Raw genomic sequence first — 19,895 nt, 5'->3', positions numbered from 1 at the left:
ACAGTGTAATTTCAGAGTCCCTCTGCATATCATTTCAAAGCATCCAAACAGAATGCTTCACTAGAGCCAGAGAAGGAAGAAAAGTTTTTAGAGAAGAAACAAAAATACTTCAAATCTAACAGCATCATGTCGAAGTTCGAGCAAACTCTGGTAGCATCAAAGTCTAGAAGAACAGCAGGGATCATAAACGCAAGTCTAAACCTTTCCTTTCTCTGGAAGCAGACAAGTTGTCTGAGAAGAGGAAGAGACCAGCTCTGCCTCTGAGATGTGCAGACTACGTGCTCAGAGCTGCACTTTCACATACATTTGTTAGCTCCTAACGATGAGGAAAATGGAACTCCCTGGCACAGTCAGCGCCGACAGCGATTGTGGAGGGAGCTGAAGTACTGGCACCAGCTGCTTTTATGCCCAGTTAGCAGACTGTTTGGTCTTCTCTCTGCTGGTGTTAGACACACTCATACTGAGGCTTGGCATAGACCAAGTGGCAAGGGACTGCCACCTGAAACTGGATGCCCCTGAAATCCAAATGCCTGGAACGGACACACATCTGCTCTACCAGGTATCTGCAGATATTGGGGATAACGTGTGGTAGCATCACTACAAACATCACTACAAACAGCTACATGGCCTTATGACCCGGCCTGAGGATGTCAAGCAGAAGGAACCCCCATGCAGCACCCTGCCAGGGTTTCTGGCTTTGCTTTTGAAATACCATGCAAACGGCAAGTGCAACCAGAAAAAAAAAAAGAACGTAGAGTTTTCTCATGAGAAACACCAAAACAGGTCATATGGCCAGGGTCCACCTTTCTGACACGTGCAGAAAGAGATGGGGGGGACATTACACCCATGTCACCTTTCCTGCCTTCATAAAGGAGATGCACTACAAGCCCATAGACTGCCCTGTCAACTGTGATTACTGAGAGGTTTTTGAGCTCACTCATACATGTCTGCAGAACACAAATGTCAGCAGAATCCCTACAGGTAGGCCCTTAAACAACCACTGCCAGTCAAATCAAAACATTCAGACAGCATCAGTAACTCAGAGTATGCAGAAACGTGAAATTACTACTTCAACTGCTTCCACTTTCAACTGAATTAGAAAAAAAAAAGAGACAATCTTAAGGAAAGGCTGCGAATCAAAAGCCATCACTCCTAAAGTAGGTTTAGGAGGCTTAAGGGTACAACTTTGCAATTGCTTTGAATGAATCTTAGAGCAAGATCCTCCCATGTGCCAGCACTAATGCTTACAAGCTGGAAGTTCATCTCCCAACCCCCCCAGCATGGCCGCAACTACAGAATAAACTGGATCAATTCCTAGACCTGGCTCAGCACAAAAGTGTTGCTGCCAGTATGAAAAAAGGAAAGAGAATCACCATTTAAAGCACCTGGAAAACTGAAGCTTAAGGGAGGACTGCCATACCAACCTGTCTGAAAAGATCCTTGCTGGAAGAACACTAATGAACTTACAGGAAGAGCCTTTTATGTTTTTTTTTTCTCTCCCCCAAGTAAAAATATGAGGTGAGGAACTTGCCTTCATTATCAGCTGTTTTAACATTTATAAGCCCAGGCCACAGATGTCATTTAACTTGATTCCCTGCATAATGCAGACCAGACCTGCATTAGTCTTCTGCTGCATGCCAACACTACCAAAGAAATCGCACTACTGTCTGGAATCTGACTGAGACACCATGTCACATTGACACTATCCACACTTGGACTGTGGATGGAAAAACAATCCAAGTATAGGAGCCTGTTGGAACAGGTGGAAAGGGAAAGACAAATGAGAAAGGGGAGTTCTTCCTTTTTTGGAGGGAAAGAGAACAGGGTGAAAAGCGTGAATGGAAGTATTGAGACAACGCTAACAAGACAGAGGTCTTCAGTTATATTCCCTGGGAATGGAAACTCACGTCCTTGCAACAAAACACTCTCAAATACACAATTACCTATGCACTTTCTATTGCATCTGCACATACCAGAATCTTTTACACAAATTTGCTTTTTAGCCTAGAAGATACTTATTCACTGTCTGAACACAGGTAGGAAGACCAAGTCCATCAAAACAACTGAAATCACTGCAGCTATATTAAAAGAATGTCTTACCCTTTCCATGGCATCTTGGTTGTAAGACAAATAATATAAGCACATGGAGACTCCTGTGGCTGCCATGGAAGGACGAGGAATCTCCAGCAACTTTTGGACTCCTCCATGAGCAACAAACTCCGTCGCAAACTTGTTGTGCAGCAGCAATGATGCCAAATGCTAAAGAAAGATCAAAGCAGATTAGAATGGAATTTTTCAAACCATCGTTAATTCTACATTCCCTCTGTAGAAAAGCAGACTGCAGAAAAAACAAGGTGGACAAAGCATGGTGTGCTTATGCCCTCCTCCCATTATATATAACTGCAGAATGTAATATTTTGCCCATGTATAACTCTCTTTATATGGTTTATAAAGTAATTATGTACCCCTATTACAAATGTCATGAGTTTAATCAGTTGTTTTGCTTGACTAATGACTGAAGAGACTGACTTTTTTTTTTGTCAGGGTGCAATTTAAAGGAAGCCAAGATATGAATTTCTACTCTATAGACAGGAATTGAAGAAGCTGCACAGTGCTGAGATCATCAGCAGACCTAACAGAAACTAGTAAATAACCCTTTCTCCTCAACTAATCATCTGTTGCAAATTTGGGGTATGGGTTTGTATGAACTCTGGTCACTAAATATAGTTCTTGCTTTCTAGTGGAGTCTAATCCATCACAAACCTATGCTGTCCAAGCCTTTTCCTTCTTCCTCACCCTACTTCTGCCCCTTCCCTTGCACCAGCATTATCATTCATTAAAGAAGTAACTAAATTAATGCTGAACTGGTCTAAAAAGTAATTGGCAGGGTGGTAGGTGGGGGAAGTGAGCTACTGAGCTCTAATCCGTATTGTTCCTTATTCAGTTCACTATGTGGCTATATGAATGTTATGGCAGGCGCAGAGAGGAGAATGATACTGCAGACATAGGGATTAAAAGATAAAAAAAAATACAATCCTTTTGGAATACAGAGCTTTTATTTACTTTGTGAACTGCTACTCATTCAGTGAACTTGAGTTGGCAGTTACAAAAGCAACGACTCCTCTTTTTGGTCTGAAGAGTTCCCTCTTCAGTACACAAAATCAGAAAAGCTTCTTGGACAAAAACAAATTTGACCTTAAAGTCCACATGTCATGTTTGGCACGTTATCAGTTACAGATAAGGAATGTTACTAGATGCTCCTCAGAATTATTTACTCATAACATAATCAAGAAATAAACAAAGAAAGATAAGGCAAAGAAGGCAGTTATCACTTAGTTTTACACATCTTGCAAAAGAAATACAAGAAAAGCAGATCAACTCAGAAGTTATACAATGGGCCACTGAGTCTTCCTATTCTTTCTATAGGATCTCACTTTTTATCTTACTATGAAATTATTATGAAATATTACTATGAAATATTATCTTACTATGAAATATTCAAGTCTGCATTCACACTTTGTATATACCATACTGCTGGCAAGGAGAATTTTGCAAAATCAAAGTTAAAGGCTACTGTTAAAACCGAAGTCTGCAGCTGACTGAAGGTTACTACACTTTACTTTTCTGTATTATCAACACCTTAGGAGGAAATAAGAGCCATTGTAAGCTGCACCCCAAGTTGAGGAAACCTACACCTTTTTTAGGAACACTCCTGCTTGGAAATAAATTCGCAGACAAGAGACAATGAAAGGTAGAGAAAGATGACACTGGAGGCGATACCAGAGGCAGAGGAGTTACTGTGAAAGAGTAAAACAGTAAAATCTGAGTAAACAGAAACCATTAACTTGTGCTGCTGCATTGCAGGTTTGGATTGAAGAGGGTTATTTTGTATTTTTTTCTTATGTTGGGGCAATAACCTACAATAATCTTGTGCGAGCAATCTGTATTTCAAACATTAAGCTCAGAGATGTCATGCTGGAGCTTCCGGGAATAAGATGCTTATGCTTCTTACCCCTGACAAACGTCCCTTGTGAGGACAGGCAGCGTAACAACTCAGGAATGCCATCTAAGGGCAGCAGTAACACAAGCATTCGATCGAAAAGGGAATTTTTACCATCTTCAGTTACACAAATGGCAGAGGAAATTAACGGTGCTTCCCCCACAAACAAGATCTTTTTACTAACATCCCTCCCCCTTTAAAAAAACCAAACACTCGAGTTATAAAAACAAATACCCAATGCAGTTGAGTCAAAGCCAATTCCAACCCCAGGGATCCCCACGATATACACAGGCCTAAAGGAGGCGAGCATTTGTCTTTCATGCATGCAACAGACATACTCAATGCTTTTCCAGTGTTGACAGCACGCTTTTTTTTTGCGCTATGAATGTAATTTACCTTAAGGGCTTCAAAAGTGAGCAGCACATCATTGGTTCGCTTCAAGTCAATGTAGTACATCATCAGCTCCCTTGATCCCAGTTGCATAAAGATGGGTAGTAGCTGGGAAAAGTAACATCGAGATGCTAGCTGAATGTTTCATGGGAAATTCAAGGTCTGTTTTGTTTTTGTTTTTTTAACTCTCTCAAACCCCCAGTTTTCCCCTACTGGCAGATACCTGTTATGAGAGGTCAGTGGTAACCAGCTCCATCCATAGGAAGCAATAAAGGTTAACAGACCTCTTGTAATACATCTGCTGACTGCAGCAAGGTGCATGACAGCTGCCACACGGAAATCTTAAGACACTCCTTCAAGTGCGGCTATGGCAAGTCCACACAGATACCACCCTGGCGATAGGTTCCACCTTCCATCTGTGCAAAGACAACTACCCAACAACTGAACAGAAAAAACAGGAGAGCAGGGCAACAAACCAAAACCCTTTGCATAATTCTTTGTGCAACAGCTTTATGGTATTAATTCCTATTTTTACATCCTATTACCGCTGGCGCATGAAGTGATCCAGTCAGCATGCAAGCTATCAGGGGGATAACGGGTTCTTTGGTTCTCACAGAAGCACGGCACACGTGCACACACACAACGTATACAGCAAACCAAACCGCATTGCTTTGTTGCATCTCAAATTAAGTTAAACCACCTAAAAATGGTTAAACGGAGATAAAGGTGGTCTGCAGACTTACGCTGAATTGAGGCTTATGATTTAAAAAAATGGGAAAAGGAAACACTCTGGTAAATCTGACATGGCCCAACTATTTTGTCCAAGTAACAACAGCTCTCAAAAGCATCTACACAGCACAGGCACTGCCATTTCTAATGAGAAATACTGCAGAGGTTATACAAGCCATTTCAGAAAGAATTTCAAAAGCCCACTGTTTCCTCAGATTTTTAATGCTAGAGTCTATTAACTTCCCCAGAGTAATCAGAAAAAAAGGTATGCATTTCAAACAAAGCGACTTATCCTGTATCATGTAAACAATCGCTACAAGTTAACAGAAGCCAGGAATAAAACTCCCAGTGCCATGCTCTAATTACCAGACCACACACCTGCTAAGTTCAGCTTTGAGTATTACCTGCTAGGTAGTATTTAAATTAATGACCTCATCAACTTGAAAAATCAACAACAGCTCAGGAAAGGATCTTAACCACACCAGGAAATATCAACAAGTAGTCCTCAAAACTTTTCCCCGGAATACCACCAATAGTTTTGTCAGGAGAATTCACGCACAGTCCTCCCACCTTCATATGCTCACCTCTTGGTACTCCCCTAAGGGAGTCAGGTATTGAAGAATTAGCCTCTGCTCTATGGCGGGGGTCAAAGGGTAAAGTGTATAGTTAGTGCCAATCACCCACGGGGACATTTCTGACCAGCTGCTGTTGGACAGTTCAACAAACATCCGTTCTGGTTCTGAAGCGGAGAAGCCCAGCTTTTGCTTGGCCTTCCGGAAGCCGTCTCTTTCGTGCTGTTTCCCTGATTTGCTTTTTCTCAGTCCCCCATCGTCTAGCTTTGTAGCAGAGTTGACTCTGCTACTGGTCTTGTGACTTGAATCAAGATGAAAGGAGATCTCCATATCCCCAGCCACTTCTTCTTGCTCTCCATCTACTGCCATCTCCCCATAATCCATATCCACAGCCTCTTCATCTAGAGGCAGCAGAGGATCTGACGGCACTTTCCGAGGACTGGGACGCTTGTTTTCTTGTTTTGTAGTCATTTCAGTAACCTGTAGCTCTCGTAGCCGTCGAAGCACCAAAGCTACCTGTTTCACAAAAGAAGCATGCATGACAACACAATTCCTGCCTCGATCATACAACCCACATTGGCCATATTTTTGCTGTTACCATATAAACAACTCTACTTCATAGAATACCAGGCATGCTGAAGCGCGTGTTTGCCCAGAGAAATAATAATTTCAAAGTGAGATGAGCTATCGTGGTGCTAGAAGAACCACGCACCATCTTGCAACGTTCTTCCACCATCTGCATGTAGCCTGGGATAAGGGCAATGTTTCCTTGTGAAGGTGCAGCTTTGAAAAACTGCAGGTCTACAAAAGCTAAAGGCTCACTTCTGCTCTAAAGGCCTTAACTGTGCAAGAATTAGAAGAATTAGCCTATGGTTTGACACACTGTAAGTGACATGCTGTGCACTGTCCCGAGAGCCAAACTTGCTTAGCCTACCTTCTTCTGAAAGGCATCTCAATTGCTGATAAACATCATACTGGTGAAGGACTTAGAATAAAAATGTCTAATTATAATAAAATTTCATATTAAGTTGTCCCTATGTTGATTTACCTTTCATTTCAATGTCTCTGCTCCGTATATAAGCCACCATATGCAATCGTTACGGATGCAAAGTTTCCTCAGCAAATTCATGGTCAGGAAAGGATGGAAAGCATGAACTACTGACTCTTACAGATATTATAACCACTACAAAATCATACATTAATTTCTAAACGTGAGCTCCACCACACACACTCTCAAAGAAAGAGGTATCTGTTCTCTAAAGGAAAACATGCATCAAGATATCATTACCAATTGTGAATTTTCATCCCTGTAATTCGCAGCAATATCCTGGTTTTCCATAGCTCCTCCTAATAGCCCTGTTGCGTAGGTCCTTAGTGGCTGATCAGCCTCTCGCGCCCACTTAAAGAGATTTTCAACTATGCCTTCCTATAATGAAGAAAATAAGAAAGCAATTCCAACAATTACACTTCATTTTTCCTCCTTTGGTCCCAGTGTAAGCACCTGTTGGTAATTCTCCCTGTCCCACGTAATGACCAAGCTAGATTTCCTACCGATTACATCATGAATCAAAATTTTAAAATACTTGGAAGCAAAAAAAAAAAAAACATTTTAAGATACATAAAACTATTTCCAGGCATTACATATTTAGAATCAGGATTAGTGAAAAAACAAACCCACAGCTCCTGTAAGGTTCGCTAATATAGAACTCCAGCAATTTAGTAGATCTCAAAGAAGCAGTGTTGAATTTTCACCCAGTAAAACAGAATTTTGGTAAATTTCTTCCATTTCTCTAACAGCTTACTAGAGCCAAATTGAAAAGTCACTTAAACAAGCAAGCTACCTGGTGCCAGAGGAACTCTTTACATTACTACTCACCAAAAAAAAATAATCCTCAGTCATAAATCCATAATGGTTGGAGAAGAAAGGAATGCATGCAATTATAACAATCCATACATTTGAAAATCATAATGTTAAATATTGTTTATATTTTTAACAGTGAAACTCAGTGTTTGAACACAGTCTACCACACAATTTTTCTTAACAAGGCTGAGTAAGTGTTAATTAAAGTTAAAACAGGCAATTAAAAGACTATGTGTTAGAATGAAACACGTTTTCCTCCAAATCACTATCTGATTTTTGAAACATCATATCACAAGATTCGTGTCACGCTAATGAAGTGTTGAGCATAAATTTGGGCCGTGGGTACAATACAATAAATGTTTAAAAATAATGAATAGACACAAATTTCAATGAGACCTATCAGCATACAGATTTTGAAAGAGTTGCCTGTTCTATATTTAATTAAAATTGCATTATTATTAAATTGCTCTTATGTCATTAAAAAAATCAATGAGATGTGAAAGCCATTGGCCGCTAGAGGGCCTCTTTATGACCAGAATAATACACTTCAAATAGTGATTTGTTATCTGACCTAAAGCCTCCTACATACAGGAACCCAAAAAAGCAGAATAGAACTATATATTCTCTAGTGAAAAGAAAAGCCCCTAAGTGCGAAACTTAATTTTAAAATTTAATTTCAGTTTACACAGTTTGCGTCTCAACAAAAAACTATATTCTCCACAAATAAGGAACCTATTATTTTAGCTTTTTTGCCTTAAAGTCTCAAAGCCTTAGCCTTTGGGCAGACCACAAAGACCACATCAAATTAAATTCACTCCTTCAGAAAGGGAGCTCATTATTCCTTCCTTTTACCATGCCTTAGAGTTCACATTCGTATTTCTAATAGTAAAGAAACTCATTTGGAACTTTGACATAAAGCATTATCTGATTTTCCAACTTCAGAAAAATACTACGTTAGTTTTACAGATGAAGAAAATGGGGCTCAGGAGTGAAATCTACTTCCTCTTCACTTTCAACTCTTTGTGCATTCCTTCAAAAACCACACTTGCCAACATACAGAAGTCTGATTCAGCTGTCCATTGCAATTCCAGATAATCCCCATGAACCATGTGGATTTTAGACTGCTTAGTTAAAGTATGACTTGCTTATCATTTAGCTCGAATAATGCTATTGCTCTGCTGTAGTTCTGAATTACCTGGCGAGAATCCTACCAGCAGGTCTTAACATTCTATACAGTCTGCTCCATTCATAGGCCTATGAAACAACAATTCAAAGTACAAGATTTCCCATAACATTAATCTGCTGGTTTAACCAGTCCTATTTTAACTTACAAGCTGCGGAATACCCAAGATTTGATCAGCTGAACAAGCCGTCATCAAAAAGCCCCAACCCGTTACTAAGGCTAAACAGATTGAAATCCTATCTCTGAGAGACAATGTTCCTTTTTACTGGTTTCTCCTGTGGGAGGAACTGTTGGAGTACATAATACACCAAGCTTATAAACCAAGCATCAGTGTAAACAATACCTTTTCCTGAAAGACGACAGCAGTTTCCAGTCCTGGCATGATATCCAGAAGAAGCCGACAGGCAGCAGTGTTTAACGGAGGTTCTCTGCTTGTCATCACATAAGCATTCACTAGCTAGAGAAGATCAGGAAGAGCATTGGTTTGAAATTCAACTGACCAAAACCAGTGCAGTGAAGTCCTTGCAAACTCCCACATCAGCAAAATGATAGAGTAAGAAGTGCCAGTATGTAAGCCCTGAATCTACAAATGACTAACCTGTTAACCTGGTCTCTTCAGTGCTTCCAAAGTTGAAATAATTCCTCTGACAAACAGAATTCCCCTCTAATCTGCTGTTCACTGACTAAATACCTATCTTGAAGTGATTTGTAAAGACTAATGCCTAAAAAAGTTATAGTTCAATAACAGTGTAAATATGCAAAGCTAATAGCTGAAAAAAAAACATTAAAAGTTAAATACATCAAAAATACACATCTTTAATGACATCTATGTTTGCTTATCGCTCACAGTTTAAGGCAGAAGGCTACATGCAAGCAACCTGGCAGAACCCTTACAGAAACACGTACTGATACAGGTGCTTGCGCTGAGGTGAGGGCAACAGAAGTTCTAGCTATTAACTCACATTAGAATACAGCAGCACAAGAGGAAAGACAGACTTGCCTCTAAATCCTCTGCCTGAGCCCCCTAGAGCTGATATAAGCTGCTCTTACAGGCAGTCCAGCATTTCCAAGTGTTTGGAGACAAGGCACTGGAATTAGTGGTATTACTTTCCATTACACAAATTAATTATGCTTTTAAAACTTTCTTTAAAGAGATTGATAAACCTTGAGAAGAACTAATTTAATTGTTACTATGCACATTTCAGTACTCCTGAACAGCTCATGAACTCCCCTTTCCTTGGGTCACTTCAACAGTAGCAAGCAAGTTGCGTTTAAACACACTTTAAAAGCCACTGCTACAGAAGAAATAGTCCCACCATCAGTAAAATTAATATTAAACAGGCACAAATACTGACATCAACTAGCACAAAGTAAACAAAAAACATAAGGTGTCGAGAACACCTGGCAGAGGCAGTTCTCAGAGCAAACCTACCGCATTCATGAAATCATCATTCTTGAAAAGTATCCTTAGTAAGTGACCTAACATGCACTCAGGGTCTGCTCGACCTGTAGAAGAAGCAGGAAAAGACTTATCTATCTGCTTTGAGACTTCGAGATCATTACTAAACTACTGTCTTCAAACTGATTGTGGAATATTCTAGTCAGCAGGACCTTTCTCAGAAAGAAAATGATAGAAGAAGTCATAAATTATTAACCAAGTTAACATTTTTTATTGTAGGCATTACCTCCTCAAAATGTCTACTGGTCAAAGCACAACACATCGAAGTGGTCCAACCCTGTTGCATTGTTAGTTTTATAGACAGTGAAGATACAAACATCAAACTGTCTCAGTAACATGCTAATAAGTCACACACACACACACACAACCCCAAAAGACAACCCACAAATTAAGGATAAGACAAAAAGCATCAGAAGCTACATGAAACTACTGCAAAGCGTTTACTGAACAAATAATTCAAGCTAATCTGAGACAGTCCTCTCTGTCTATCTCACACCCAGTACATCAAACTAACTACAACTTGCTAACACAACTGTATCCTTATTTCATAAGTTAACCCCTGAAACCCCTTCCAAACCCTGAAACCCCTTCCAAAACTCTACCCAGGGCCTCAAAATATTGCAGCAAACATCAAAAGATGCCAGCTATCAGCACTACAGAACAGACTCAGTGAAAAAGCAGTTATCAGACCTTGACCAGCAGTAGACACATACAAGCTAGATTTTGCTTACTTTTAAATGCAAATAACTAGGTACCAGCTGATACTGTGCTAGTGCTGCCAAAACCATTCAGAATGTCTTACCCGGGTGTCGGTCATCAAATGGGTCTGGGTCCCCTTTGCGGTACTCTTCAGTCTCCTTCTCAATCAGCTCGGACATCCTACAGAAGGAACAACATGCAATGAACCTAATCCGCTCCATCTTGTTCCAGCACACAGATCCTCATATTAGCCTCTTTGTCAAAGTGTTTTCAAACAGCTCAACAACTTCCATTTGAATGGCGTTTGGTGTTACCAGGGGATTCCACTGTCCACTCAGAAGGGTGAGGAAAAGAGACTTGCCTCTAGTATCTTATTCTTCACCAACCCTCCCAAAACATGCTGAACCCATGTCAACATCACAGTGATGCACAAGCATGATGCTCTGGAGGAACCAATATCTTTTATTTACCCATGTCAGAGTCACGGTGATGTTCTACAACACTTACTGTGAAGAGCTACAAAAACTAAGGGGCTCAAGTAGCACTTCTCACCATCACGGTCCCTCTCGTGCAGTAGGGTAAGCCCTGAACAGGTGATTCAGTCCTCTTTCCTATTTGGACTGCGTAGAGGCACCCATTTGAACTACTTATGTTGTCGTTTCTATCTATTAATTTTTAATAGAAATGTGTAATAATAAAATATTTAATGTAGTATTATGTAATCTCTGTTAAGCTTACCCCTTCAGCTACAAGCTCAACCTTTTGGCATGTCAGTTACCACTAAGGATAGTGCAAGGAGAAACTCATCCAGTTTCCTATTCATAGACCTTCAAAATACATTAAATGGTCCTGTCTACCAGAATCCCATGCTCCAATTCACTTAGAATGAGCAATAAAAAGTAATTCATTTCCTTATTTAAACAAAATCAAGAAGAGGGAGATTATCTAATAGCAAAGCAATAAATAATCCACAGTCCTCTACTATCTCTCTCCAAGAAGTGTTAAAGCAGAAATATAAGCAGTTTGAGGTGAAATAAAGAGCAGCATTCAAAAAACATGAGCAAATTAGTCTCATTTCCTCAATATAAAACCTGATTCCCTCCCCTCCGCTGAGGTCTAAAGAGGGGCGCAGAACTCACAGGCTGTGCAGAGGTGAGACCTTACATCAAGGTCTTAGCACCTCCAGGCTGGTGACCTAGAGACAGTGTTGTTTGTTGTTTTAGGTGTTTTTTTTTTTAATAGAGGACAGAAAATTACTGGAACACTGCAGCAATCCCTGGAAAAATATTCATCTTTCACAGGGGATCTCACTTACAGAAGGCCACTGACTTCTGTTTTGTTCCTGTTACTTTCCAGAAAAATATCCTGTGATGCCAGGATCAATCGGAGACAAAAACACACTCAGATCTGCGCCTCTGTGAACTACACTGACTTGCCAGAAGGGCAGAAGATGTTATGAAGCCTGCACAGATTGCAGGAACACCAAATTAGCTTATTGGGGATGAGCAAAGAACTTCCTTGCTTGTCTCTGATACAACAATTAACTTTCAAACTGTTTATCCTGTGTGGTTCTAATATTTACTTTCAGTAAGCCTGAATGTGAAGAGACGCAAATTGCATCCCTTGCTAACAGGTGGCACAGCTCGAGCTCTCACGGATTTCTGGCAAAAGCTGGTTACTTAAATACTCCGCTGCCAGCTCCTCTTTTTTTTTTTCCATGGGAACTAATAGCTTGAGGGGTACCTGCTGACAGACAGCTGGGAGTCAGGAACCTGAATCCTAGATTGTTAGGTCTTTTCAGGCGATAATCAGGACGCTGAACGTGTGCCAGAAAGGACTGACAAGCAGCACAGAAAGTGAGCTTAACATTCTCATCAGTCCGTCCTGTTTAGGTAGGCAGCCAAGCAACGTGCCAGCTGAAGCTGCTGAGCGGTTCCAGGGATGACAACATTATCACAGCCTAGACAGAACAGGCACACACATCACTGATTACAGGGTGTTTGTTTGTTGAGACAATTAGGCACAATCATTTGGTCAAAATAAAGCACTGCCTCTTTAAAATTGACTTTCAAAGAGAAAACAAGTAAGATTAAGCTCACATATAATACCTTTCTAGCACACAAAGGGTAACTGTAAAGTGACTTGGATGAATCTGTCTAGATCAACAGCTTATTCAACTCTCCTATCACTCCAGAACTGACAAACCAACAAAGCTCATGCCCACCTCTTAAAATAGGCACTTGACACACAGGGCTTTAACAAAATACAATTCACAAAAACACTGGGCTTTCACTCAGGTTTCAAGACTTCCCTTATTCACCTGATAAAACATTGGCTCTCTACCCGCTTGAATCTGCGGACAAGATTTAGGTTCTATGCAGGCAGTAAGCGGTCTTCGCTCCTGCTTTTGGCTTTTTCAATTTTTTGCCAAACCCTTTACAACTGCCTTCGCAGATAGTCTTTGAAAACTGTCAGATCCTCATCTTCACTTGCCACAAACATAAGGCTCAACTTGGGGGTGAAGAAAGAAGGGGCAGTGGTAGACGGAAGTACGCAAACTTTGCAACACTCCTGCTGATGTAAATGGCACAACATAAAGAGCCCTAATGCTGCTCTGCGCCATCATTTGGCACCAACGACCAACCTGCGCCTTTACAACAGGCTACAAACAACAAAAGATGCTCCACAATCCCAGGCTGCAGCACACTACGTCACAAACTTGGGTTGTGGAAGTGAAGCCAGAACATAAGATGTTGAGCTGCTGAGTTAGTCCCTTTACGTAAGGGGCTCTTGGGATGCTGGGAAGGATCCAACCCCCAGGACTCTCCAGTACAGTTCAACATGACTTGCGCCCACCCTACAAACTATGGCTCTTGCAGGATTGTTTCAATTCACAATTTTTTGAAAAGTATCTTTATTTTGTTGAAAAACCTGCTGTTTGCTGACACTGCTTCCCAAGCAATTTCTTTGATTGACACACTTTTGACACACGAGTTTGTTAATCCAGAAAACTAGCTTATTTAGAGGCAACAATTCTCCTGTGGCCCACAGTGTTCCTGTTCCTGTCCAAACACTCACCACTGCTGCACTCTCACATATGCTGCCTCAGAATCACATTTTAACAGGCCCCCGTCCACAAAGGGAAGTTTTTCTTCTAACTAGTTCAGAAGGAAGTAGAAAAATGTCACTCACCAACAAGCACGACCACAGCTTCCTCTGCCGTAAGTCTAAACCGATGTGCAAGAATACCGCTGTGCCTCCAGACACCAGCTAACGTCAGTTCCAGCTGGGGAGGATCCCTAGCACCTCTTCCAGCAAATTCTTTTTAAACATATGCCATATCTAAAACCCAGAACACCAAACAGACAGACAGCTTCCACTGACACCTGAAGCACTGCAATCCCCTTGTGATCTACCTTAAACAAGTCTGTGTAACCTCCACTAAAGCCAAAATACCCCAGCTCTTACCATCCATAGTCACTCTGCCTGCTGCACGTAAACCCTGAAGAACCAAAGGAGAACTATCAGATTTGCTTGGGCATAAATGATGTAAGGAACTCAAGGAGCTGAGGGAGTAAGGAGTGCCAGACTGCTATCAACGGAAGAAAATACATGCTGAATTCATATTTCTTAGAATATATTAAATTTCTGGTGCTCACGCCTGCAACAAAAAGCCTGGATGTGTCACATATGTTTCCTTCAAGACATAAATCAGATAGCAATACACAAAGAAACACCGATACATGTCTTGATTTTTAGGAGACCTACACAGTAAGTGTTTAGGATCATCTTTTTGCTGCTCATCTTCCTCTTCCGTGCTGTTATTTTTAAAACACAGTAAAAAGAACAAGATATGATACAAGGTGAGGAACGACACAGATCTGTGCAAAGAAGCTCCAGCAGATTTCTGCTATTTCCACCCAACGCCAGCTCAGGATCTGTGCACTAAAGTGTCCATCCCAACACCACAGAGCAGTGCGGTACCAAAACCTGGATCATTCCCCATGGGCCAGTAAGCACAGGAGGTCCTGCTGCGGGGACTAGGCAGGCTACAGGTCTGAGGGCAAAGGGGTGAGGAGGAGTTGGGTGGAACTTCTGTGGATCTCCAGTTATAGTAAGGATGTTATCCGTTTATCCCAGAGAGGTCTGGCTTGGGAAACTACAAATACAATTGACATTTTGAGTGTTCCTCCGGTAGCAGAAGTTGCCTTCTAACGAATGGTGTTACTAGCCTCTCTCACTTTCACATAAACTGACCGATGTCAGCTCCGTCACAAGCCCCATACCACCACTCTGAAGAAACAACATTCTTGTAGATTTGTTTCGATCAACATTTCACAAGTTGCAGGTGCGCATACTGAAATTATTTCATCCATTTAATGATTCCCCAGACTTTTATTAACTCAGAGAATTAAATTTATGTTTTAGAAGCAGACTGCGTAAGATCTTTGCAATATCAAATTCTTAACAAAAACATATGTAAAATTAAATACTAAAGTCATCGTTCAACTTCCTGGCCAAAGAAAGTTAATTACCAACAGTTTATTGGGTACGTAAAAACTTCAAGCAAAAACATGGTAAAAGCTGCTCTCCGGTAACTTCTGATATTCAGATTTAGGAATTTATGTAATGGAACTCACCTGGTAAGAATAGGGACCATGTCTTGCCCACTGCCGTGTTCTTTCTCCCATTGCTCCAGCAAAGTAGTGAGCTCAGCCTTGGAGTCCACATGACCAGATCCTGAAGTCATGGCTTAGCCTAAGGCAGCGGAAGAAACAACAACAAAATAAGCAGGAAGATGAGCAAGAAATCCCACACAATTTTACTATATTCGCTGAAATAATCTAAATCAAAGATTAAAAGCCACGTGGAAGAGGCATGTAAATATTCAGCAACAAGGAATGAGGAAGAGAAGACTAAGCGCCAAAAAAACACTGAACTTCACTTGAAAAGCTGGAAGTTTCCTTTTGGTGCTTTGCCTGAAGAATAAAGAACGTGCGCACACTGAACACAAGTCTTAACTGGTGCACGCCAACCCTGACCACGAGGGAAGCACGCACGCCTCACCACGCGCCCAGCGCTCAAGCTGATCAACCCTACCTCCACAGGGAGGCCTGAGTTAGGCCCCTGCTCGTGCTCGAGATTTATTCATGAAACGGCAAAGCTAGGACAGCAAGTTATGGTCGGTGCCGTGACTGCAGGTTATGTGGCCCGCAGGACAGCACGCTCTGGACAGCAGAGAAAGCACCAAGTGACTTGTGAAGGTACCATCTCATGAAGGGAGCTCTCACTCTGGGTTCTGTTTAAGCCGCTAAATTTCCAGCTGTCAACTTTTCTTCTAGTAGATTTTTTTTTTTTTTTTTTACCACTGACACATCAACAGATCAAACTAGAACAATCTGTCTCAAAATGCCATGCCCTTAAGTATTCTAGCATTTCATTAGCTGTAACATGGCCAACGTCTATCTGTTGTAAGATTAAATATCCATTCGTCACAACTGATGCAGAGAAGGAACTTTCTAAAACCTCGTTAAATACAGATAGGCCATTTTTGGGGCAGTCACATACGCATAAACCCCTGAAATATGTATTTAGGAATCAGCCAAAGAAGAGACAGCCACAGTTCAACATAGTTACATGTACAATTGCAGCAGGTTCATTCTGAAAGGGCTCCCCATGATCAACTGAGAGCTGGATACCTCTAATTTGCCGACAGCCTCCGCTCACCCAGGGAACGGGTGAGCTCCCTGCAGCTCTGCCTCCCGTCCCACAGGTGCTTCTGCAGGAACGTACCGCGGCTGCTCAGCTCGTGTGAGCCTCCAAGGGAAGGCCACCCAGCTGGAGTCAAAATGGGCACAAACTGTGCAAAAATCATCAACCCAAAGACTATGAGAATAACCCCGCAAGGGTAAGACAGAGTCCGAAGTACACCGCTTTAGTAAGTACTACTTAAAATGAGTGTATGCTAACAAAGAAAAAAACACCTACGCATACAGAAAGGTGATGCTTTCTGAGTGATAAGTCATTATAATCTTATCTAGAGAATTCACTATTTGTTCACCATAGAATTAGACTGGGAAATTTGATGCGCGTGCATAAGTTGCCTTGGCAAAAGCACTCCCTGAATGCAGGCAACAAAACATGCTGAGACCGTACACACACAGACAACGCAACGCCTCCGACAAGGGAACCTATTCCCAGCTCAGGAAGGTCCATACCTTTTTTCATCAACGCAACAACGCTTGCCAGCAGCATTTCTCAGCTTTGAAGTATCACAGAAAAAACATTTGAGTTTCAGAACGCAAGCGCTGTACCGGTAACTGCATTCAACCATTCCGGGCATCTCCACCTTCATCCTATACCCAAGGCATACAGAGAAAGACGCCCTGTGACCCCAGAGCTTGCATAAGGCCAGTACAGGCTCTTCTGCAACCTGCAGAACAGCTTACTCCCCCTAACAACTCTTAATTGCTCCAGCTAGGAAGTGAGAAGCTCTGCTTTAGCAATACCAGCAACGGGTGACCGAAGCTCCAGCCAGGAAGATCGGGGAAACGCTCGCCTTGTCCCCTGGGACACACGGTGCTACCGCAGCCACGCGAAAGGAGGACGGGACGACCCTGGGTATCCCTGCAGCCCGCAGCATCGCCTCACTTAAAGCACACCCTGCGTCCAGACAGCCCGTGTTGATACACAGCCGTCCCCCGCAATAAAGCTGAAGCACAGACCTGCCGCCCTCCACACGGGCACGCGGCAGTGGAAGGAGGTGCCTCTCCCAGGCACCTCTCTCGTTCCCAAGGCTTTACCCCTCCCGGCGTACCCAAAGAGATCTGACTTCTCCAGGTGGCGCTGCAAAGAGCGGCAATGACAGAAACCTACCTCAGGAGCACCCAATTCCACAGGAGCTGTAAAATATATATGGGTGGAATACTATGGCAGGTAAATGCCTTTTGAAATACAAGAATCAAAGCGACTCCTGCTGCGCTCACTTCTTTCAAGAATTCCATCTTAAACCAAAGTGAAGAACCCTGCAGAAAGGACAAGACCACCAATGGTACGAACCGACCGCTAAATGTCACAAATGTCCCCAGCCTGCTGGCCAGGAAGGCCTGTGGGGGAGCTCTGCTTCCCCAGGACAAGCTGCTGAACTCACGCAACCTTAAACTGCTTTCCAGGAACTAGGAGAACAGGGATGGACTCAAATCCAGGATTTAAAAAAAAAAAAGTTTTGAAAAATCACACTCTACTACAAGTCTCAATTACATTATCCAATAAGCCAGTGGTTGGAATGTTTTATTTTTCCTAAAACTACTACTGACAAAACATCATATTTAGATCCAATAGAACTGGTATAAACAAAACCAAGGAGTTACTCAAGGGATTTGACTTGGACAAAGGACAAACATTTACAACCTTGGCAGTGACTCACTGTGAACACTTCCACTAAAAATCCACACACCTCTGTCAGTGCACAGAGCAGCACACGGCGCTGCTTTAATGCCAAACACTAGTTAGCATTCCAGTATCACAGCAGCGTTTTTGGGAACATTTTACTCTTCTGAACGAAGATGTAAAAGCTTGACAGAAAAGAGAAAAAAGTTATTGAGGATAAAGCGTTACTGAGGCTCAGAAGCACTGACACGAAGCCTCGGACACCTTGATCGGACATCTCTACACAACTCAGGAATACGGCTCCCAGCGGCCTCTGACCGCAGACCTCGATAAGGGCTCGGTACAGATCAAGCAGTTCAGCTTCACCCTTTTGTTCCTCACGCTGACCACAGGAACACTCCATGCCATTCACTTATTGATCGCGTCGTGCTCATGAAAAGGATTATAAGGTTCTGAACAGACTTCAGTACAGATAAGCATTTTTACGTGTCAAACTTCTTAGGTGACAATAGATTTATTTGTTAAGGCTGAAAGTCTACAGACAACTTGGTTACTTGGGAAACAAGCTGAAAATCCATGTCTTGACTTAAATGGAAAATAAGAGTCACGTAGCAAAACCAAAAACACTAACTTAGGAAAAAAAATCAATTTTAATCATCTTCGTCGAAAGAGTGCACATTTGAGTTTACGTGTGGACAAAAATTACAAGAGGATTTGTACACCCACACATATAAAGCCAACTCAAATTCTAATAACCATAGTTTGACCTAGCTTAAATAATCAAGTTCCATATTCTACCTACATATGAGTTGAAGTACAGTGAAGGAGACAATATAGATGGGAAATCTAATGTAATCAATATAACCCCATATGGGAAAATTAAGAACTCAGCAATCGGAACCTAATTAAATGCACAGCAAGCGAATCAGCAAATCTGTCTGTTAACACGAAGAATTCTTCAAAAAAAAAATTCTCTTCTACTAATTACAGTTATTCTTTAAACAGATGAGATGCAAGTCAGCTATTTGCCTCAACTTGTTGAGTCTGAAACAACCATGCCAAAGTTAATGCTGAAGTGTAACGAGCTGTCAACGCTCAAGTTCACTCGCGGAAGGGAACCGGCCCCAATCCACGGAAGGGAACCGGCCCCAATCCACCCCAATCTTCCCAACCTACGGGGAACAGAAGTCACGTTTCCTTACTGCACCTGAGGGAAGCTCTGGGGGAAGTCCCCATTTGTTCAGCCTCCCCCTTTAACACCCCGCGAGCTCTCGGCTGGCTGCTATCCCAGGACACATCCCTCACGCTGCTTTAAACGTTTCTCAAGAGAACGCGCACCGCTGTAAGAGCCTTTACGGCTACAACACCTCCGAGGCCAGGGAAAGCCACCAAGCCCCGGGCCCTCCCGGCCCTCCGCCCTCACAGCAGGCCGTGCCCGATGTGCCGGGGCAGGCACGAGGCTCAGGAGCCGCCCCCTGCTGCCCGCCGCCCGGCACAACGGCCGGGGGGGGGACGCGAGGGCCCGGCCCGCGGCGCTGGGGGCCAAGGGGCCGGGCCGGGCCGGGCGGGCAGGAGGCGCCGCGCCGAGCCCCCTCCCCCACCCCCCTCTCATT

At 42.4% G+C, this 19,895-nt stretch overlaps 1 protein-coding gene across 1 annotated transcript in view; it reads right to left on the bottom strand.

Annotated features, from left to right (window-relative positions):
* Positions 1 to 19,895, bottom strand: part of DCAF1 (DDB1 and CUL4 associated factor 1) — a 53,406-nt gene that overhangs the window by 33,252 nt on the left and 259 nt on the right. Inside the window, exons 2-9 of the mRNA XM_035547070.2 lie at positions 15,534 to 15,651; positions 10,997 to 11,073; positions 10,168 to 10,241; positions 9,079 to 9,192; positions 6,980 to 7,117; positions 5,704 to 6,207; positions 4,397 to 4,498; positions 2,101 to 2,259 (exon numbers count right to left, since the gene is read on the bottom strand). Coding sequence (XP_035402963.1) covers positions 2,101 to 2,259; positions 4,397 to 4,498; positions 5,704 to 6,207; positions 6,980 to 7,117; positions 9,079 to 9,192; positions 10,168 to 10,241; positions 10,997 to 11,073; positions 15,534 to 15,643 — 1,278 coding nt within the window. The 5' untranslated portion in view covers positions 15,644 to 15,651. The remainder of the gene's footprint in view (positions 1 to 2,100; positions 2,260 to 4,396; positions 4,499 to 5,703; positions 6,208 to 6,979; positions 7,118 to 9,078; positions 9,193 to 10,167; positions 10,242 to 10,996; positions 11,074 to 15,533; positions 15,652 to 19,895) is intronic.

The sequence above is a fragment of the Cygnus atratus genome, chromosome 10, assembly GCF_013377495.2.
Source record: "Cygnus atratus isolate AKBS03 ecotype Queensland, Australia chromosome 10, CAtr_DNAZoo_HiC_assembly, whole genome shotgun sequence".
Lineage (NCBI taxonomy): Eukaryota > Metazoa > Chordata > Aves > Anseriformes > Anatidae > Cygnus > Cygnus atratus.
This window is presented reverse-complemented; position numbering and strand designations above follow the sequence as displayed.